This window comes from Salvia hispanica, chromosome 2 (genome assembly GCF_029641045.1).
Source record: "Salvia hispanica isolate PSC_SH4W2 chromosome 2, Shi_PSC_v1, whole genome shotgun sequence".
Classification (NCBI taxonomy): Eukaryota; Viridiplantae; Streptophyta; class Magnoliopsida; order Lamiales; family Lamiaceae; genus Salvia; species Salvia hispanica.
The window spans coordinates 31,951,055-31,973,449 of record NC_142693.1 but is presented as its reverse complement, the minus strand read 5'-3'; the positions used below and the strand labels follow the sequence as shown (position 1 = coordinate 31,973,449).

Here is a 22,395-nt window from a genome sequence, read left to right as displayed (position 1 = left end):
AATTCGGGTCTGAGTATGGGCCGCAAGCCCTACCAGGCTGTGTACACGATGGGATCGGGAGCCGTCCTTGCTAGTCGGCCGGTCTCGTGGGCGTAAAGTGTGGCCACACTTTCGTCGCACCATGGAATGATTGTGATTATTGATTTTGTTGAGGAAAATGGGGACTTATTTTGACTGGCCAGTCTATGAAAATATATATTTTGTGATACTCGTGATATTTCTCTTGTAACTGCTTAAAACTCGAGTTCACTTGGTAAGGGTGGCATAACTTATAAAATGTTTTGGCAATGAGCTCACTGAGTATTTCAAAATACTCAGCCCTGCATGTGTTTTCCTTATATGCAGGTTGAACGATGACGAGCGGTGGCGGGTGTTGAGCATGATAACTAATTAATATGGATATGTTGAACTTCAAGCGTAGTTGTGTCTTCATACATAGCTATTCTTTCTCTTGGTCGCCTTCTGCTGAATCTTGATACACTTTAGAATTTGTTTTGGGATATTTGCATCTTGCCTTCGGTTTGAGGCCTTAGCCTTTTTCTTGTGATTTTGTCTTGGATATTATGTCGTACTCTTAAGATGGTTGATCGTCATTTATGATACCTTTCTTCTTTCTTTTAAACTTCTAGGTTAAGTAGTTGTTTTAAATGCTCTGATGATTCCTTTAATATTTTGGCCAACACTCTTTTAATGAAACCCTAGCTTATGTTGAATTCGTTAGAGTCGGTTTTGGTAGCAGCCGCCGCATTTATTGTACCCTAGGAAGGCGGGCTGTTACACACAAGCAAGTGCATGCGAACCGGTGTGAACATCCCCTTTCTTACCCAACTCTTCCACTTTTAATTTAAGCACATCCCTAAACAACCTTCACTTCTCTTCCATTTCCTCTTGATTGTCCTGTTTTTTCATATCAAATCCAGCCTGGATGTCATTAACACCCTAGCTCGGCTTCTCCGTCAACACACTAAAATCTTTCCCTTTCGGCTCTAAACTAGATCGAAGGGATTCGACTTTATATTCTTTCTCCAGCAAAGTCTCTGTATCTTCTCTCATCTCCAAATCCTTATGTGTTGGAACACTAAGATCATCAATCTTCTCATCATATGCCCGTACGAGCACTTGCCGCGGCGTATTGTCGGTCTTGACGATCTCTTCGAGGGACTCGTCATTTGGTACAACAAGATTAGCACCCCCATTGTGAGCGGCATTGTTGGGAACATCCTCAACTAGATTTTCGTCAACAATATTCTCCTCAAATTCGCACTTCAACCGGGCGAGGAGGGCAGCTTGCTCCAATCTATAAACACGCAATTTCTCGTTGTAATCATTCACGGCAGCTAGTTGGGCCGGGCAAGGCGAACGGACCTTGAGACTGGGAGCAACAACAGGCAACGACGCTGTGCGGTTAGAGGTGCCCACGGTTCAGGAACCGGAAGTTACGGTTCGGAACCGCCGGTTCCAGTTTTAGAATTGTTGAACCGAAACCAGAACCGAACCGCGAGGGTATTTCGTGCCGCGAGGGTGTTTCATGATTCCGGTTCCAAAACCGCCGGTTTCGGTTTCAGTTCCGAACCGGCGGTTTTTTACGGATTTTCACGGTTCCGAACCGTCGGTTTTTTTTGCAGTTCTGGCTTGATTTCACGATTTTTCGACGATTTTTTGCGGTTCCAGTTTGGAACCGCCCGGAACCAGCGGTTGTGACACGGTTTCGGTTCAAAAATGTTTGAACCTGAACCGAACCACGGTTCAAAAATCGACGGGTTCGGTTCGGGTAAATTCTCACGGTTTTGGTTCGGAACCATAACCGGCGGTTACAGTTTCGGTTTTAACAGCCGGTTCGGTAAACCTTGGGCAGGTCTATGTGCGGTGACACAACGATCGGTCGCACTTTCCGAGAGTCCCAATAGGTAGACGAGCGCGGAGGCTGGTCCGGAGTTTGACTGGTCACACGCGCGAGCTGATTGTACAGGTCCGGCGGTGGCTGTTCGGCGGAGTAGCGGGGCAGGTGGGATGCGGCCTGGACTCACATCGCTCTCACCTCCTCCTGAGGATGAGGTAGGTCCCAACACGTCTCCGAGTGCCGGGGCCGGTCAAAGGTCGGGTAGTTGCGGTCCTGCTGTCGCGCCGGTGAGTCCCAGCTCGTCGTCGGCCTGCCCCTGTTCTCTATGCGATCCCGATCATCAACGCGACGATCGCGCGGTCCATAGCTAGGGTTTTTGGGGCAAGACCACCTCTCCCAATTACGTCTTCGCGTGCCCCATCACCATTAGAATCGTCGTCGTCGTCGTCCGTTGCATCCCTCCAAGAATCAAATTTATCTAGTCTATCCAACAATTGATCCAGTTTGCCGCTAATGGAGTCGTTGTTGTTGCTGTCATCCAGAGGCCGAGTAGACGGCTCCTCATCCAAGGGTGGTCGCTGAAGTCCCAGGTAGTCACGACGGACACCGACGTTGTTGCGGCGGGAGGAGCCGTTCGGAAAAGTGCCCTGGCGGTGGCTCCCCCAACTTCCATTCCCGTTATTATGAAAACGGGACATGAGTAAACCGATGAAAACACCAGTTGTTAAGGACCTAAATCCCTAACGATCCGATAAAATGGAAAATAACAAGATAAAGATAATTCGACGCTCGTGAGGGTCGGCGGAGATAAGGATCTGGGCGGCTGTGTGCGGGTTCCAACCCGTCGGGCAACAGCTACAGATCAGATATACGTTCCGACTATGTGCGGAGACCTTCCGTCGGGTAGTAGGTAGCATAGGAAATTATGGATTCAAAGCATTTCGCAAGGCATTTGGCCAAAATAATATATTCATTAATTGGATGATTAAATATGATAACAAGCTCTCCTATTTATAATACTAGAATACTACCATAACTTATTGAATAAGAAAACAAAGATATGGTGAAATAAAAGATACTCCCTTCGTCCCGGACAATTCGGGTCACTTTGACCGGGCACGGATTTTAAGAATTGTAATGAAAAGTGGGTTGAAAAAGTTGGTGGAATGTGGGTCCTACCTTTATATATTAATTTTATAATAAAATGTGAGTAGGAATGAGTTAGTGGAATATGGGGTCCACTACCAAAAATGGTAAAAGTGAAATGGGACAAATTATGTGGGACGGACCGAAATGGAAAATTGGGACGAATTATCTGGGACGGAGGGAGTGCTAAATAATAAGGAGATATGATCGTATCACTCTCCAACCGAAGGGCCGAGGTCATTTTCAGGAAAATCGAGGCGGCGCAGGGATGAGTCATTTGCCGGTGTCGATCTATGACGCGCTGCGGACGTGCTTCGCGGTGGAAGGGAAGAGGAGGGAGATTGAGCTGTGGACTTGCTGAACCACAATGTATATGGAGGAGGAAGAGGAGAGGCAGAGGAAGAGGAAATGGGCTCGCTGCTGTGTTGATTTTGCTGGAAGAGGATGGAGATTGAGCTAGAGGTTGACACCGTATGGCGGCGGCGGAGGAGATGGGACCGTCTCCGGCGGCGGAGGAAAGGGGACCAGCTCCGGGCAGGTTAATTTTAACTTAATATTAACTTAATTCTTAACTTAATTATTAACTTAATCCGGTCAAAATTCAATTAATATTCGTTGAACGTTAAATTTAACCATTTCCATCCAATTCGGACTAAATGTGACCCGTTTTTATTTGTGAATGACCGAATAATTCAAAAGATAATGCTTTGGACCAAAATCATAAAATTTCCATATGCTAAGGACCAAAAAGGCCTTTAGTCTATAAAAAAAAATGACCCACGTTCCACTAACTTTTTCCACTTTTTAGGATACCTTTGAATCTAGTACACATGGGACTAACATCATATCCAATAATGTCCGCTGTTTCACCGAATAGAACGAAAGGGACATTATCCTGTTTCATGGCTGTGGTGGAGATGGCCTTTGACAGCTTATCAACTTCAACTTCATTTCGATCATTTGCTTTTGATGGTATAAGATCATCCATCACAACTTCAACATCCAATATTTGTAAAGTATATATACATAAAATGAATTCACTTTTACCAGATGGTATAACTCTATTCCAAAACGACCATAATTGTAATCTTTGTGTTGCTGTCCCTTTCAAGGGCTTACTCAAGCTGCGCCACAACACGAGTCATTGTTTGAGTCATTTCTTCGGATCAGGATGCAAACATCTTTTAACAACCCCAACAAATGTCTTGAGGCAATCTTTTGAGATATCGCCCTTCAAATTTGAAGCTACAATCTGGTCAGTTTTTTCTTGAGCCCATATGCTCATACACACCTCATCCTCTGCAAGCTTTTTCTCCCACTCAGACTCAGTACTACTTTCACATTGTAGAAGTAAAATTAGGTACTCATAATTAAGTTTGTTATGTTCATCCCTTATCTAAATATTATGCTCTAAATTACACATCAAATGTAATCTTTGTTGCAACGCTGGTGGGCTTTATGGCTGATCATATGTAATCAACTACTGGGCTTTGTATTGTTTGGGCCGTATCAGTTATGATTTGTTTTCTGGAAGGCACAGCTCTGAGATCTCTTACAACTTCACTCATGTCATTTTCAATTCGAAGGCATGATTGAGCAACTTGAGCCATCTGTTTTTCAAACAAATCATCATAATCATGAAACCAAATACAAGAGACTTATCAGATAAGTAAATTATTTACCTTGTTAACTTCCTCTAGTGGGTAGTCTGCTTCTAATCTAGCATCCAAAATCATGTGTACCTTGTCTGGACCCTGCGCTCTTAACGCCTGGTGTCATATTATTTTAAAGCTTATCATACATAGTAAAAGTATACACGAAACAAAGACACATTGAGAAAAACTTTATGGCTTCATACCCATTGTGTGACATCAACTGTTTCACTACCGGTCAAGAGCTCAAGGAGGATCTCACCAAAGTTGTAAACATCGTCTCGCCTGTGTCTATTCGATAGACTAGGATGACATATATCCGCAGAATAAATATTTGTAAAACCACATTGAGTCCATAGATTAGGATCAATAATCTTAGCAGTTATATCATCACAAAGTAAAATATTCCTGGATCTGATGTTATGATATTCATTGCATTGTCATGAATGTAGCATAATCCCTCAGCGACCCCAAGAGCGATTTGGAATCTCTGTGACCATGATAGGGCCGGATACAGTATTGAGCTGTGAAGAATGTTGTGTAGGGACCCTTGTGAAGCAAAATCATATGTCATGACCTGCTGACAGCCATCCAAATTATAAACAACAAGTTCGACCACGTTCTTATGTTTAAGCTTAGATAATGGTCTAGAAACCTACAAAACCATGTTACAACAACATTAGTCATTCCCAAACTTTTTCATCCAGATAAGGAAATAGTATAGTAGTATAATTTAGCTATTCCAAACCTTTGCTCTAAATTCATATTCATGCTTAGGCATGTAGTGGAGCCTTTCAATTGTTGCAGTATATCCATTTTCCAGTAATCCTGTGAATCCAATAAAAATATTGTCCTTTGTTTCACCAAATAGAATGAAAGGGACATCATCTTCTTTCATGGCAGTGGCATGGATGACTTTTGACATCTTATCATTTTCAACCTTATTCTGATCCTTTGGTGTTGATCCTGTGTCACCATACATACACAAAGAATATCGAGATCATTCATCGCAACTTGAACATCCAATATTTGTAAATTATCTCTACGTGGAAAGAACTTATAAATACCAGCTAGTGAAATAGATTCTTTCATGGTAGTGGCATGGATGGCCTTTGACAGCTTATCAACTTCAACCTCATTTTGATTCTTTAGTGTTGATCCTGTTTCACCATATAACAAACACAAAGAATATCAAGTTCAATCACCCCCAATATTTGTAAATTATGTACTATAACATAGAAATAATTCACTTTTACCAGATGGTATAACTCTATTCCAAAAGGGCCAAAATTGTAATTTTGGTGTTGCTGTCCCTTTCCTCTCCTGCTGTTCAAGGGCTAACTCAAGCTGCGCCAAAACTCGAGTCATTGTGAGTCGTTTCTTCGGATCAGGATGCAAACATTTCTTAACAACCCCAACAAATGTCTTGAGGCAATCTTCCGAGATATCTCCCTTCAAATTTGAAGCCACGATCTGGTCTGCTTTTCCATTTCGAATATTTTCTTGAGCCCACATGCCCATACACAACTCATCCTCTGCAAGCTTTTTCTCAACCGCGGGTCTCCCACTCAATACCTCCAATAATATTACCCCAAATGCTCAAGTGACACTTCCCTTTGTATGTACACCGGTGCTAAAATAACTCGGATCAAAATACCCAAATGTACCCTTAACATTTGTGAAGACATGGGTCTGTAAGATATCATGTCCTAAATGTTTGGCCAACCCAAAATCCGAAACCTTAGCAGTGAAATTTTCATCCAAAAGGATGTTAGTAGGCTTGACATCACGATGTATGATGGAGCAACCCGAGTGAAGATAGTCCAAACCTCGGCCAGCTCCAATACATATCTTAAGTCATTCCTTCCAAGTGAGTGTCGACTGATTATGTAAGTTATCAGCCAGCGTTCCCTTAGACATGTAGTCATAAACAAGAATAATATCTTCGTCTTCATCGTAGTACCCAATAAGAGAGACTAGATTACGATGTCGGAAATTACTTAGTGTTTCAATCATGGCAGCAAACTCTGTCTGGCCTTGGCTAGGATCCGAGCCGCCGCTTTATGGCCACATCAATTGAGTCATTATCAATGAAGCCTTTGTAGACTTTGCCAAAACCACCCTTTCCAATCACATGCTCGTCATTGAAATCTCCGGTGACTAAGTTGAGTTCAGCAAGTGAAAATCGGGGGCAAAGATTCTCAGACGTTGACGAATTCATGTTTTCAGCTCAAGTTTGTTTGACGGTTTTACTGATAGCAAGTAGGCCCCAAGGGTTTGGCTTTGTTGCTGATCATTCTCCACTACTTTGAATTGTAAACCTTTTATTGCCCACATTTTGGTAGTAATATATGTCCTCTGTCTCGGTTGAAACGTTTTTTGTCACAAAGACTACCTGGCCTATTTAGTTGAGAAGGTAAATAACTTGTTCATCTTGATTTCATGATTATGATTAAAAACGGATGGCTCGAATTGCTTAATTGTGCCTTCAAGATGAAGCTCGTTTTCATCCAAAGATGAGTGCGGTTGTGCACGATCTCGAGTTGTGCCTTAGAGTCAGAGAAGCCACATTAGAACACTCTCAGAGTTGAAATTAACTGAGATTGCATCTTATTACTTCATGATTATTATATTTGATTGGTTTGGTTTTCCTTCTTATAACAATGACAATGTGACTCAAAACTATAAAATTAAATGTAACTTATTTTTCTGTGGCTAACTGAATTACAGATTCTATGAGAAGAGTTACATTTTCGTCTAAAATAATTTTATAGTTAGAGTGACATTGTCATTCTATTAGAAGAAAGGAAACAAAATCCAATGAAATGAAATAACTATAAGCATGAATAAGATGCAATCTCAGTTGATTTCAGCTCCAAGAGTGTTGTGATTTGCTTTCGCAAAGATACAGCTCGAGATCTTGTACAAGTTTCCCATCTTTGGACGATAATATAATATACACCAGGCATTACCATAGCTCGATTCACACAAGGTACTAAAGATCGTGATGGGTAGATTAAAAGCAGACTACCTGCCCGAAGCAGTTGAGAAGGTAAATAACTTGTTTGTCTGATAAGTCTCTGGCATTTGATTTCATGATTATGATGCTTTGTTTTAGAAACAGGTGGCTCGAGTTGCTCAACTGTGTCTTCAAGATACAGCTTATTTTCGTCTGAATGTGATCTGTTTTTCAAAGCAAAGCATCATAATCATGAAATTAAATGCAAGTGACTTATTAGACAAACAAGTTAATTTGATTGGACTGTGATTCATTATTCATTAGAAAGTAGAAACACTTTCCATATAGTAAAAACAGAAATATCATCTGGTGCCTACATCCCTGTTTCTCAGTGTGTTTCGCCAAGGCACAGCTCGAGATCTCGTACAACTTCACTCATCTCTGGAAAATAATGAACTTTATCTTGAAGGCACAATTGAGCAACTCGAGCCATCTGTTTTAAAAATAAATCATCGTAATCATGAAATCAAATGCAAGAGACTTATCAGACAAACAAGTAAGTTACCTCCTTAACAGCTTCGGGCGGGTAGTCTCCTTTTAATCTACCATCCACAGTCTCGTGTACCTTGTCTGGATCCAGCTGTGGAAATGCTTGGTGTCATATTATTCAAAACTAATTACAAATAGTAACATGAAGCAAAGGCACATTGCTAAAGACTTTATTGTTGTGCCGCATACCCATGACGCAACGTGATGCTTCCTTGCTTGTCGTGTGTTACCAGTTATTTTACTACCTGTCAAGAGCTCAAAGAGGATCTCACCAAAGTTGTAAACGTCAATGTTATGATTGTGACGAATCTGTAGCTTACGATGAGACCCTCCCCATGATATTAGCCTACAAGTTTGGCATTCAGTCCATAGAAAAGTATCAATTATCTTAGCAGTTCCATCATCACAAAGTAAAACATTGTTGTATCTGATGTTATGATGGATATATAACCCGACATGATATTCATCATGAATGTACCATAATCCCCTTGCGACCCCAAGAGCGATTTGGATTCTTTGACACCATGTTAGAGCCGGATATGAGTTTGAGCTTGAGCCTATGCCTTGCTGTTCATGAAGAATATCATGCATGGACCCTCGTGGAGCGAAATCATACGCCAAGACCTGCTCAACAAGCTCGACCACATTCTCATGCTTCAGCATAGATAATAATTTTGAATCCTACAAAACCATGTGTAACAACTACATTAGTCATTGCCTGATAGCACATATATAATACAAGTATTCCAAACCTTTGCTCTTAATTCAAATTCATGCTTAGGCATGTAGTGGATCCTTTCAATTGTTGCATTCTCTCCATTTTTCAGGACTCCTGCGAATTCATTACGCTTGAGACTAAAATAATCAGCATCAAGGTCCTTTGCTTCACCAAATAGAATGAAAGGGATTCCATCTGGGATGGCTTTTGACGGCTTATCAACTTCAACCTTATTTTGATACTTTGATGTTGATCCTGTTTCATCATAACCAACACAGAAATATGAAAATCATTTATTACACTTAAACATCCAATATTTGTAAAGTATTTACACATAGCAAGAATCCACTTTTACCAGATGGTATTACTCTATTCCAAAATGGCCAAAATTGTAATATTTGTGTTGTTGTCCCTTTCCTCTCCTGCTGTTCAAGGGCTAACTCAAGTTGTGCCACGACACGAGTCATTGTGAGTCGTTTCTTCGGATCAGGATGCAAACATCTTTTAACAACCCCAACAACTGTCTTGAGGCAATTTTCTGAGATTTCGCCCTTTAAATTTGAAGCTACAATCTGATCAGCTTTTCCATTTCGAATTTTGTCTTGAGCCCATATGCTCATACACACCTCATCCTCTGCAAGCTTTTCCTCAACCGCGCGTCTCCCACTCAATACCTCCGATAATATTATCCCGAACGCATAAGTGTCGCTTCCCTTTGTAAGTACACCGGTGCTAAAATAACTTGGATCGAAATTCCCAAATGAACCCTTAACCTTTGTGAAGACATAGCTCTGTAAGATATCATGTCCTAAATGTTTGGCCAACCCAAAATCCGAAACCTTAGCAGTGAAATTTTCATCCAAAAGGATGTTAGTAGGCTTGACATCACGATGTATGTCTTAACAATGGTAATCGAGAGAGGTAGGGCAAGAAAGGCTAAACATTTTTGTGTGTAGAGAATGATATATTGTTATGTTATTTTTTGTATATAAATTCTGTACAGTAGGGCTCCTTTTATAGGAGAAGAATGTATCTAAGTAAGGAAGAAATAAATCTATTCTAGGCTATACATTGTGATATCAATTATTTGTATCAATCACGTAATTTCCTCTGATTCTCTGCCTTGAGATGATTTTCTTCCTTCTATAGTTTGACACTCCCCCTCAAGTTGAACAACGGCATCCCCGATATTCAACTTGCCCAGAACTTCTTTGAACACCTTGGGATTTACGGCCTTGGTAAGTATGTCTGCAAGTTGTTCTTCTGATCGGACAAATGGAAACTCAATGACCCCGTCTTCAAGTTTTTCTTTGATGAAGTGACGATCTACCTCCACATGTTTCGTCCTATCATGTTGCACAGGATTTTCGGAGATACTAATTGCTGCCTTGTTATCACAAAATAGTCTACTTTTCTGTTTTGGAGGATAGCCTATTTCTGTTAGGAGTCTTCTTACCCACATGATTTCCATCAAACCACTCTTCATCCCACGGAACTCGGCCTCTGCACTGGATAGTGCAACAACTTTCTGTTTTTTGCTCCTCCATGTGACCAAGTTTCCTCCTACAAAGGTAAAGTATCCTCTAGTTGATCGTCTGTCGATGGGATTACTTGCCCAGTCAGCATCAGTATACCCATCAATCTCCAGATCTTATCCTTTTTTAGGAACACTCCATAGCGGTGGTTCCTTTCAGATATCTCACAATCCTTAAGACTGCAACCATGTGGTCCTCTTGCGGTTGGTGCATAAATTGACTCATTACTCCAACAGCATAGGCTATGCCTGGCCTTGTGTGAGAAAGATAAATCAACTTCCCTACCAACCTTTGATACTGTTCTCGATCTGCTAGTTTTGCTCCTTCTACAATTCTCAATCCATGGTTGGTCATTATGGGTGTTTCTGCAGGCCTACACTCTAGTAGGCCTGTTCCTGCCAACAGGTCTAGTACATACTTCTTTTGTCGCAGGAAGATTCCTTGTTCTGATCTGAGCACTTCTATCCCCAAGAAATATTTCAGTGCACCAAGGTCCTTCATTTCAAATTCTTTGAATAGATTCTCCTTTAACTTCTTGATTTCCTCTCTGTCATCTCCGGTAATGATCATGTCATCGACGTAGATAATCAGGCATGTCACCTTGCCTTCCCTTTTCTTCACGAAAAGTGTATGGTCGGAGTGACTCTGCTTGAAGTCATGTTTGAGCATAGCCTGACAAAACCTTCCAAACCACACCCTTGGAGACTGTTTCAACCCGTACAAGGTTTTTCTGAGTCTGCAGACTTCACCACTTTCAAACTCCCCGGCATACCCTGGTGGAGCCTCCATGTAGACCTCTGTTTTCTTATCAAGCTCTCCGTGCAGGAACGCATTCGTAACATCTAATTGATGTAGGGGCCAATCTCTACTGCGGCTACAGACAGCAGTGTTCGGACTGTGCTTAGTTTCGCCACTGGAGAGAATGTCTCTTCATAGTCAACACCATACACTTAAGTGTATCCTTTGGCTACCAATCTTGCCTTGTATCTCTCGATTGAACCATCCGCTCGCCTCTTGATAGTAAACACCCAACGACATCCCACAGGTTTCTTCCCTTCAGGCAGCATACACCTTTCCCAAGTTTGATTAGCAATCAGTGCGTCCATCTCTTTTCATAGCTGCTCTCCAATGCTTATGTCTCATTGCTTCCTGCACTGACTGGGGTATTTCTTCTTCCTCGTACAGGGCAGTCTCAAATGCTCGTGCCATCTCTGTATGTTGTTCTTGAGCCATGTTTACAATTGAGTATTTGGTTTTCTTCCCTTTCCAGTCTGGGGAGTATCTTCTCGGTGGTATGCCCCGTGTACTTCTTGGTGGCATTCTAAATTGCCCTGTATCTCCATTCTCTTCTCTTCCCTCAACAACTTTTGTTTCTCCAGTTAACTGTAGGATCTCATCCTCCTGTCTTATGTTATCCATGACAGTTGGATTAACTTGAGGAACAGTATTACAGTCAGAATGCCTTACCTCAGGATCCGAGAGTGGGTTTGACAATTCCGGATTGTCACTTAACTCCTCGTTCTGTATACTTGGATTTGGTGTCTCGGCGGTACCGCTAACTGTCTCGGGTGGACCGACGGTAGAGACAAGACCTGGATTTGGTTGGCAGTTTTCACTATCCCGACAGGCTTCTCCCCTTTGGTTTTTCTCCCCCTCAATCGAACTATGGTTTAGTGTGATAGTGGGTAGCCAATCAGGTGAGTCACCTTCTAGATTAGTTGGTTGATTCTCCCCCTGACTCCCGGATTGGCTATAAAAGAATTCCCCCTCGACAAAATCACAATTCATGGTGGTGTAAAGAGTTCGGCTCTTAGGGTCATAACATCTATACCCTTTCTGGTTTTTTCCATACCCTAGAAAGACACATTTGATAGCGCATGATGAGAATTTAGAGCGTTCTTGTTTTGGGATATGGACAAATATGGTACACCCAAAGACTTTGGGTTCGAGGGTAAGTGATGATGGTACAGTGGTTTGAGTGGATAGAATTTCAAGTGGGGTTTTGAAGTCAAGTATTTTGGTTGGGAGACGGTTAATAAGGTAGACGGAGGTGGCAATTGCTTCTGGCCAGAATGATTTGGGAATATTAGATTCAATGAGAAAGGCTCGGGTGATTTCTAGAATATACCTGTTTTTCCTCTCAGCTACCCCGTTTTGTTCAGGAGTGTGTGGACAAGTAGTTTGGTGGACTAGCCCTTTCTCTCTAAAGAAATTTTGCACGGAGTTGACAAACTCCCCCCCCCCATTATCGGACCTTAGGATTTGGATGGTCTGTTTGTATTGAGTTTGTATGAGCGTATAAAATTGAGTGAATTTTTCAAAAACTTCTGATTTTGTTTTTAAAAAGTAAACCCAAGTCATACGCGAATAATCATCCACAAATAATAAGAAATAACGCAAGCCAAAACCCCCAATAATAGGTGTCGGACCCCAAACATCAGTATGAATCAAAGAGAAAGGAGTTTTCACTCGAGTTCTATTTAAAGGAAATGAGTGTCTGTGGCTTTTGGCCAAAAAACAAGTTTCACAGTTCATAGTAAATGATGAATTGATTTTAGGAAAAAGCATGCGAAGATATCCTATGGATGGGTGCCCTAACCGGCGATGCCAAAGCCAAGCCTGTCTTTCGGTCAGTCCGTGAGACAGCAACGCAGTACTCTGTTGAGCCACCTCATCCACATAATACAGCCCGCGTCGTTCAGTGCCACGCCCAACTGTCATCCCCGTCTGGGTATCCTGTAATAGACACAAGTGAGGTTGCATCAACAATTTGCAATTAAGTTCTCGAGTAGCATGACTCACTGATAGTAATTTATGAGACAAGGATGGGACATATAGGCAGTTTGACAGACGGAGTGTCGAAGATATATTAATGGTACCCGATCCCTGAACAGGTGTTAGTTCCCCATTGGCAGTTTGAACAAACGATTTCTTAGATTTAGACATATTTAAAAAATCAGCTGAATCAAAAGACATTGTGTCCGTTGCCCCACAATCAAATATCCAATTATGATCCCGTTCCCCAGTTTCGAAGGTCGATGAGTTGGTTAAAGCCTTAAAAGAGTTATGACAAGGTAAGGATGGGCAGATTTCGAAAAACTTGGGCCCAAATTTGGAGTCATCAACACTAGAGGGACTGATTAGCAATTTATTAGCAATTTATTAACAGGTTGAGGGGGGAAAATGGTATTATTTATGAAATGGGGTAAAAAATCGGAATTTAGAGAGATAGAGGGATTCAAATTGAATCCCTCTTTACCTTCTTCCCAAACCCTAGCCGCCCCATTTCGGATCTCTGAGTTTCCAGCCCTCGCCTTGCCGCCCGTCACCTCCGTTCCCGAGCTCCAAACCCTAGCCATCGTAACTACTGCCTTCTCCTCATCTCGCATAGTGTTGGTGTCTGAGGTACCGATGCTTCCCGATGTGGGTGTAGCTCGGTCTCCGACCATCACGGCTGCCGAGGCTCGTCCTCCCCCACCGCGATTCCGCTGCTGTCGTGCCTTTTTCATCTCCTCCCACCATTCTGGGTAACCATGGAGTAGGAAACAAGTCTCTCGGGTATGTTTCTTCCTGCCACAGTGACTACACACAAGTTTGCTCTTGTCTTCCTCTCCCCTTCGGTTGGCCGGAAAACGAGACGGTGGCATGGTGACTGGTGGGCGGCCTCGGTCGAACGCTCCGAGGCCGATTCCGACTCCAGATTCTTTGGACTCGTTGGTTGTCTTCATGACCTTCGAGTTGGCTGACTCTCGCCTTACTACTCCGTAAGCTTCCCTCACCGTGGGTAAGGGCTCCTTGTTCAATAGTTCTCTCTTGACTGCATCGTATTTTTCATCTAATGCCCACAAAAATTGATACAACCTATGCCTCTGTGTATTCTTGTTGTATTTCTCTATTGTGCTAGGGGTGTCCATTGGATTCGGGTCCCTTGCATCGATTGAGATCCAGAGATCCTGGAATTTGACCCAGAGAGCCTCCAGGGATAAGTTCCCTTGCTTCATACCATATGCCTGTCTGTGTAAGTCGCTGACTTGGAACGGGTCGGCGCCACTTCCGTATGTAATGGCCAGACCCTCCCATAGGTCTCGGGCCGTTGCGTACTGGGACACCTCGCTCACCAAGTTGGTCTCGATGTTGTTGATGATCCAGTTGAAACAGCAGTGATCTCACTGCTTCCATTTGGGGTAATCTGGGTTGTCGGTTGGAGGAGGGCCGGGAACTCCATCGATGTGAGATGCTAAGCCCTTTCCTCCGATAGCCCGCTCCATCAGATTTGACCAAAAAGAGTAATTGTCTCCATTTAGTCTGGTTTGTAAGTGAACTTCCCCAAACGACTCTGGTTGAGGGGAGATTCGGCTTGGTGGTTTCGATTGTTGGCTGTTTTGCCATTTCACAAATTCTGCAAACTGTGCAGCAAGATCTGTATTCATATTGAATAGTTGGGAGCTTTCTGTGGTTTCGAGTTTGGTTTCGTCAAATTCTGACATCTTGGTGGTTTTGCAGGGATTTTAGGAAAGGTCGGGAAAGGTATGCCCGGGACGGTGATGAATCTGTTCTGAGTTCCAAACCTGCTCTGATACCATCTTAACGATGGTAATCGAGAGAGGTAGGGCAAGAAAGGCTAAACATTTTTGTGTGTAGAGAATGATATATTGTTATGTTATTTTTTGTATATAAATTCTGTACAGTAGGGCTCCTTTTATAGGAGAAGAATGTATCTAAGTAAGGAAGAAATAAATCTATTCTAGGCTATACATTGTGATATCAATTATTTGTATCAATCACGTAATTTCCTCTGATTCTCTGCCTTGAGATGATTTTCTTCCTTCTATAGTTTGACAGTATGATGGAGCAACCCGAGTGAAGATAGTCCAAACCTCGGCCAGCTCCGATACATATCTTAAGGCGTTCATTCCATGAGAGTGTCGACTGATTGTGTAAGTGATCAGCCAGCGTTCCCTTAGACATGCAGTCATAAACAAGAATCATCTCATCGTCATCGTCACAGTAGCCAATAAGAGAGACTAGATTACGATGTCGGAACTTAGTTAGTGTTTCAATCTCGGCTGCAAACTCTGTCTGTCCTTGGCTGGGACGTGATGCTTGCCGTCGCTTTATGGCTACAGCAATGGACTCATTGTCAATGAAGCCTTTGTAGACTTTACCAAAACCACCTTTTCCAATCATATGCTACTCGCTGAAATTTCCGGTGGCTAAGTTGAGGTCAGCTAGTGAAAATTGACGGCAGGGATTCTCGGCTGCTGATGATTTCATCTTTTCAGCTCAAATTGGTTTGATGGTTTTACCGATGGAAATAGGCTAAATTATTGCGAATACTTTACTTAGGATTTTACAACTTTTACGTCCCACATTATGGTATTGTAATCGTCTTTCATTTGGAAACGTTTTTTTTACCATGGATATTAGTAATGAATAAATGATTAGTGAGTTAAGTGAGGTGTAAATAAAATTAAAAAAAAAAGTAAGAGAATTGAAGAAATAAACTATATAAGGAAAAATACAATATATAAAAAATTGAAAACAAAGTAAAATTAAAAAGATAATAAACTAAAAGAGATTAATGGTGTTAATTTAAGGATAGAGGGAAATGCTCTCAACTATAATGAGAGTGTTAAAAGGGAATGATAAGTATAACTAATGAGACTTCTGCAATATTAGTGAGTCTTAAATGTTTAGTGAGTCAAAGTGAAGTGTTAAATAAAATGAATAAGAATAAAGTAAGGGAAGAGAAAAAAATAATTAAAAGAAAATAAACAGAAAATAGTAAAATTAGAAAGATAATAAAATAAGAAAATTTAAGCATGTTTAATTTGAGGATAGAAGGAAACGAGACTCAACTATAATAGTATTGAGAAAGTCATAAAAGAAATACTATATGAAGAAAGTCATATTCTAATGCTTATAATATTCTAATGCTTATAGTACCCTAGTTCAAAATCAATATTAAATCTTCGTTCTTAGATTTTAAAATGAGTGGCTGAGATTAAATCTTACGAATCTCAATAAATAATAGACAAAATATGTAATATCGTCGTTATGTTATCAAATAATAATTTTCATGAATGTTTTTTTATATCAACATAGTGTCTTACAAATATCAACAATATGGCATAAGAATATCAACATTAGTACAAGAAAATATAACACATATTTATTGAGATTTTTATATGGTTTTATTGAGATTTTTTGATAAATATCTGGTTATCAACATTTACGAAAACTAAAATAAAAAATATCAAATTTCATCATCCGAATGTTGTCGGAACATATGCAATTGAGATCTCGTTGCAATCCTTATAAAATTATCTTTAATTTAATATATTTTTTGTGAAAAAATAATTTAAAACGAGAGAGTTACGTAAATTTAAAGTTTTAAGATGATTTTAATGATAGGGAATTGACATTAATACCCTCTAATTTTATTTATTAATTTTCTTAATTAAAAATATAATCCACGTGACATTATTTCAACCCTAGATCTTTTAATCTAATGCTTAAGATTTAGTCTTAGTTTGGAATGGCTAATTAGTTAGCAATTGATCACTCTCCTACGGAGTATCATATAAATAATTGATAATAAACCAATCTTTAAGATCCCCACAGGCTACAATTTTGTTATTTTGATACACACTTTGCATTTTTATGTAAAATTGAAAATTAACAATTTTTAAATATAAAAATTTAAAATAAGTTTAATTTGATGGTCGAGGAATCAGTATAAAACATAACAAGGAACTTATCCCAACTATTTCTGTTTTAATAATATTACTAACACTTTCAATTTCTCTTACACTTTAGTCTTTATTTACATATCTATATTTCTCTTACTTTATTCTCTTTTTATTCATTTTATTTCATTTTACATTTTTATTTATTCTCTATTTAATTCACTGTAGTCTTTTCTTTAAAAAAAATTTAAATTTATGTACTTATTAAGAGTATAGTTTTTAGTTGAAAATTGTTAATTTTTAATCTTACATAAATGAGCGTGACAAAAGAAAAGAAAAGCTTGTAAATTGTCAAATTGCGATGTACAGATAATTGCAGACATCATTTTCATGTGAATACAATAGCATAATGTGGGTAGTTAGAGCTAAGTATTTTAATTTTTTTTTTGTTGAAAATGATCAACTACCAAGTCAACCTTCCTTTGTTATTGTTATTGCTAAGTATGTTTCCTTCATTCACATACTTTCTTTTGGTAAAGCAAATTTGAGCTGAAAAGATGAAATCATCAACGTCTGAGAGTCTCTTTCGTCAATTTTCACTTGATGAAGCCACCGGAGATTTCAGCGAGGAGCATGTGATTGGTAAATGTGAATTCTTTCTATGTGTGTATATACTTTACAAATATTGGATGTTTAAGTTGCGATGAATGATCTTGATTTTCTTTGTGTTGGCTGGTTATGGTGACATAGGATCAACAGCTAAGGATCAAAATGAAATCGAAGTTGATAAGCTGTCAAAGGCCTTTCCTACCACTGCCATGAAAGAAGACGATGTCCCTTTCATTCTATTCGGTGAAACAAATGACATTGTTGATGATATGTATAACTTCGCAAGAATCCTGAAAAATGGAGAGGATGCAACAATTGAAAGGATCCACTACATGCCTAAGCATGTATTTGAATTTAGAGCAAAGGTTTGGAATTACTATATTATATATTGGCCTATTTGGATGAAAAAAGCTAATCAATTAGGAATGTCTATGGCTTTGTAGGATTCAGAAACATTATCTTTCAAGCATGAGAACGTGGTCGAACTTGTTGTTTACAGTTTGGATGGCAGTCATCAGGTTTTGGCGTATGATTTTGCTCCACGAGGGTCCCTACACGACATCCTTCATCAACAGCAAGGCACAGGCTCATGCACAAACCCATATCCGGCTTTAACATGGTACCAAAGAGTCCAAATCGCTCTTGGGGTCGCCAGGGGATTATGCTGCATTCATAGCTACGGATCGGTCCATCATAACATCAATTCCAGGAATATTTTAGTTTGTGGTGATGAAACTGCTAAGATAATGCATCCTAATCTTTGGGCTCAATGCTACTGTCAGGACTATTTTTCTGAGAATATAAGCCATCCTAAACTAAAGGATGATCACGGGCGAGGTGATGTTTACAACTTTGGTGTGATTCTCCTTGAGCTTTTGACAGGTGGTAAAATACTAGGGGAAGGGAACCTTGTGACATGGGTATGCACCATAGCAATAAATTCTAATTTCTCAGTGTATACTATTACTATGTCTGATAAGTTTTGAATTAATATGACACCAGGCATTACCACAGCTGGATTCGAACAAGGTACACGAGATTGTGGATGCTAGATTAGAAGGAGAGTATCCGCACGAGGCAGTTAAGAAGGTAAATAACTTGTTTAGCTGATAAGTTTATTGCATTTGATTTCATGATAATGATGCTTTGCTTTATAAACAGATGGCTAAAGTTGCTCAATCGTGCCTTGAAGATGAAGGATACTATCGTCGAAAGATGGTTAAAGTTGTACAAGATCTTGAGCTGTGCCTTGGTGAAACCAAATCAACTGAGACTCAGATTGCATCTTAATATGCAAGAAAGCAGGGGAGCTGAAGATAGACGCCATCTGAAATGAGAGAAATTACCTCATGCTTATATCATTTTCTTTGGATTACAGTATTTCCTTTCTTCTTAGAGAAATGACAAAGTCACTTAATAACAATGAGAGAAACAACTTCATGCTTATTTCATTTCATTGATCATTGGAGCTTGGGACGTTGTGGTGTTTGGGCAGTATCAGTTGTGATTTTTTTTCCGGAAGGCAAAGCTCGAGATGTCTTACAACTTCACTCATATGATCAATTTCATTTTGAAGGCACCATTGAGCAACTTGAGCCATCTGTTTTTAAAACAAATCATCATAATCATGAAACCAAATGCAAGAAGTTTATCAGACAAATAAACTTAGTATACTACCTTGTTAACTGCCTTGGGTGGGTAGTCTGCTTTCAATCTAGCATCCACAATCTTGTGTACCTTGTCTGAACCGAGCTGTGGTAATGCCTGGTGTCATATTATTTTAGAACTTATCATATATACATAGTAGGGAGTAACAGTATTTATAAGAGAAAAAAAATAGTATATTGTTATACTTATCATACCCATGACACAAGGTGACGCTGCCCTGCTGGTAATGTGTCATCAACTATTTTTCTACCTGTCAAGAGCTCAAGGAGAATCTCACCACAGTCGTAAACATCAATTTTCTGAGTGTGAGCAATCAATATATTAGGATGGTACTCTTTAAATGATATCATCCTACATACATGGCATTGAGTCCACAGAAAAGGATCAATGATCTTAGCATTATCATAATCACAAAGTAAAACATTTCTGGATGAGATGTGATGATGGATCAATTCATCGTAATAGTGAACGTAGCCACCATCATGAATGTAGCATAATCCCCTTGCGACCCCAAGAGCGATTTGGATTCTTTGAGACCATGTTAAAGCCGGATATGGCTTTGAGCTTGAGCCTATCCCCTGCCGTTCATGAAGAATGTCGTGTAGGGACCCTCGTGGAGCAAAATCATACGCCAAGACCTGCTGACGCCCATCCAAATTGTAAACAACAAGTTCGACCACGTTCTCATGCGTCAGCTTTGATAATGGTCTTATAACCTACAAAAACCATGTGTTATAGCTACATTAGTTATTCCCAAATCGTAAACCGTTTTCATCTAGATAGGGAATATATTAATATAGCTATTCCAAACCTTTGGCCTTAATTCAAATTCATGCTTTGGAACGTAGTGGAGCCTATCAATTGTTGCATCCTCTCCTTGTTTCAGAACTCCTGCGAATTCATTATGCATGAACAGAAAATGACGAGAACTAATGTTCTTTGCTTCACCAAATGCAATGAAAGGGATAACTTCGGTCATGGCATTGGCAGGGATGGCCTTAGAAAGCTTATCAACTTCAACCTCATTTTGATTCTTTGGTGTTGATCCTGTTTCACCATAACCAACACAAACAATATCAAGATCATTCATCAATATTTGTAAAGTATATATACATTCAAAAAATTCACTTTCACCGGATGGTATAACTCTATTCCAAAATGCCCAAAATTGTAATTTTTGTGTTGCTGCACCTTTCCTCTCCTGTTGTTCAAGGGCTAACTCAAGCTGCGCCACAACACTAGTCATTGTGATTCGTTTCTTCGTATCAACATGCAAACATCTTTTAACAATCCCAACAAATGTCTTAAGGCAATCTTCCGAGATTTCACCCTTCAAATATGGAGCTACAATTCGATCAGCTTTTCCATTTCGAATATTTTCTTGAACCCATATGCTCATACACACTTCATCCTCTGCAAGCTTCTCCTCAACTGCGCGTCTCCCACTCAACACCTCCAATAATATTATTCCAAACGCATAAGTGTCGCTTCCCTTTGTAAGTACACCTGTGCGAAAATAACTTGGATCAAAATATCCAAACGAACCCTTAACATTTGTGAACACATGACTCTATGAGATATCATGTCCTAAACGTTTGGCCAACCCAAAATCTGAAACCTTAGCAGTGAAATTTTCATCCAAAAGGATGTTAGTAGGCTTGACATCACGATGTATGATGGGGCAACCCGAGTGAAGATAGTCCAGACCTCGCCCCGCTCCAATACATATATTAAGTCGTTCATTCCACGAGAGTGTCGACTGATTGTATAGGTGATCAGCCAGCGTTCCATTAGACATGTAGTCATAAACAAGAATCATCTCTCCCTGTTCATCACAGTACCCAATAAGCGAGACTAGATTACGATGTCGGAACTTACTTAGTGTTTCAATCTCCACCGTAAACCCAATACAGCAGTTGGCCTATTATTATTAATTAAGCCTCTGTAGACTTTACCGAAACCACCCTTTCCAATCACATGCTCGTCGCTGAAATCTCCGGTGGCTAAGTTGAGTTCAGCAAGCGAAAATCGTCGGCAGAGATTCTCGGCTGCTGATGATTTCATCTTTACAGCTCAATTTTGTTTGACGGTTTCACCAATAGCATTGTAATACTTCGGAATGTACAAGTTTTATGGCCACATTATGATATTATATTTTCATATTAAAATGAAGAAGTCCCCTGTCTTATTGTAATTGAAACGTTTACTTTGGTTAAAAAGATTATGTAATGGAGTAAACAGCATAGTAAGTTTTTAGACACGGCTATTTTGGAATAAATATTTAGTGATTTAAGTAGGTATGGGAATACGGATATTGGTTATTAGATTTACCTGTACCCAACCTGATATCCGCCAGGTTTTGGATACCCAATATTCAATTTTATGGGATTGGGTATTGAAATATAAGATAAATTGGATATTGGATAACCGTATCGGGTATTACCCGAATATCCAATTTATTATTTAGAGCATATTTTAAATTAGATTTAGTCATTTTGGGCTTTTTAAGAGTTGGGATAATTTATTTACTAATTATAACTTACTAGGTTAACTTTCTCTAAACTTATATAAATAAGTCAATCTCCGTCTTACTCTAGGTCACGACTTTTATATTTTAGTCAATTATTTTACGTATTGCATAACCAACTCATGTGGTTTTTATGTTTTAGTAAATTATTTTGACTTTTGAATTATATGTATAACCAATTCCCATAAATATAATCTTATACTTTGTAATCTATTTTTTTGTAGTTTTATACTACAAAATAAATTAAACATTAAAGATATTAGTCAATTTAGATATTTATATATTTCTATTAATATATAAAATTTTTTTTTTTAATTAGTTATTAACACATGTCACGAGTCGGGTATTTGGGTACCTGATACGTCGGTTATGGATACCCGGGGCGGATATTAGAGTACCCGAAAATATATCGGGGCGGATTTTGGATAGACATTTTGATGATTTTCAGGTTTGGATATTCGATTTTTTCGGGTCAGGTATCCACGGATACCCGTATTCCCATC

The 22,395-nt window shown here is 39.7% G+C and overlaps 2 protein-coding genes and 4 pseudogenes across 2 annotated transcripts; 2 read left to right on the top strand and 4 right to left on the bottom strand.

Annotated features, from left to right (window-relative positions):
- Positions 1–4,139: 4,139 nt before the first annotated feature.
- On the bottom strand, positions 4,140–6,859 carry LOC125192787 (uncharacterized; annotated as a pseudogene).
- A 1,126-nt stretch (positions 6,860–7,985) lies between these two features.
- Positions 7,986–8,809, bottom strand: LOC125192779 (pto-interacting protein 1-like). Its single transcript, XM_089065027.1, has 3 exons — positions 8,336–8,809; positions 8,163–8,237; positions 7,986–8,090 (listed from the first exon to the last, which is right to left on the bottom strand). The coding sequence occupies exons 1-3, from the start codon at positions 8,807–8,809 to the stop codon at positions 7,986–7,988; spliced, it is 654 nt and encodes a 217-aa protein (XP_088921153.1).
- Positions 8,810–8,853: 44 nt separating this feature from the next.
- Positions 8,854–15,673, bottom strand: LOC148932190 (receptor-like protein kinase ANXUR2; annotated as a pseudogene).
- Positions 10,055–10,714, top strand: LOC148932191 (uncharacterized; annotated as a pseudogene).
- Positions 15,674–17,578: 1,905 nt separating the features above from the next.
- LOC125198098 (protein CYTOSOLIC ABA RECEPTOR KINASE 1-like) lies at positions 17,579–19,173 on the top strand. The gene is made up of 5 exons (XM_048096568.2): positions 17,579–17,730; positions 17,839–18,062; positions 18,141–18,617; positions 18,700–18,786; positions 18,859–19,173. The coding sequence occupies exons 1-5, from the start codon at positions 17,646–17,648 to the stop codon at positions 18,985–18,987; spliced, it is 1,002 nt and encodes a 333-aa protein (XP_047952525.1). The 5' UTR covers positions 17,579–17,645; the 3' UTR covers positions 18,988–19,173.
- Positions 19,151–21,429, bottom strand: LOC125192772 (uncharacterized; annotated as a pseudogene).
- Between the last annotated feature and the right edge of the window lie 966 nt (positions 21,430–22,395).

What these genes read in the sequence shown, in the direction of transcription:
- LOC125192779 (XM_089065027.1), bottom strand. Translation starts at nt 8,809, where the DNA reads ATGCTGAAGCATGAGAATGTGGTCGAGCTTGTTGAGCAGGTCTTGGCG. An exon ending in AGCATCACGTTGCGTCATGG is followed by an intron (nt 8,238 to 8,335) that starts GTATGCGGCACA and finishes GCATTTCCACAG; the next exon opens with CTGGATCCAGACAAGGTACA. An exon ending in CGCCCGAAGCTGTTAAGGAG is followed by an intron (nt 8,091 to 8,162) that starts GTAACTTACTTG and finishes TTTTTAAAACAG; the next exon opens with ATGGCTCGAGTTGCTCAATT.
- LOC125198098 (XM_048096568.2), top strand. Translation starts at nt 17,646, where the DNA reads ATGAAATCATCAACGTCTGAGAGTCTCTTTCGTCAATTTTCACTTGAT. An exon ending in CAGCGAGGAGCATGTGATTG is followed by an intron (nt 17,731 to 17,838) that starts GTAAATGTGAAT and finishes ATGGTGACATAG; the next exon opens with GATCAACAGCTAAGGATCAA. An exon ending in CGCACGAGGCAGTTAAGAAG is followed by an intron (nt 18,787 to 18,858) that starts GTAAATAACTTG and finishes CTTTATAAACAG; the next exon opens with ATGGCTAAAGTTGCTCAATC.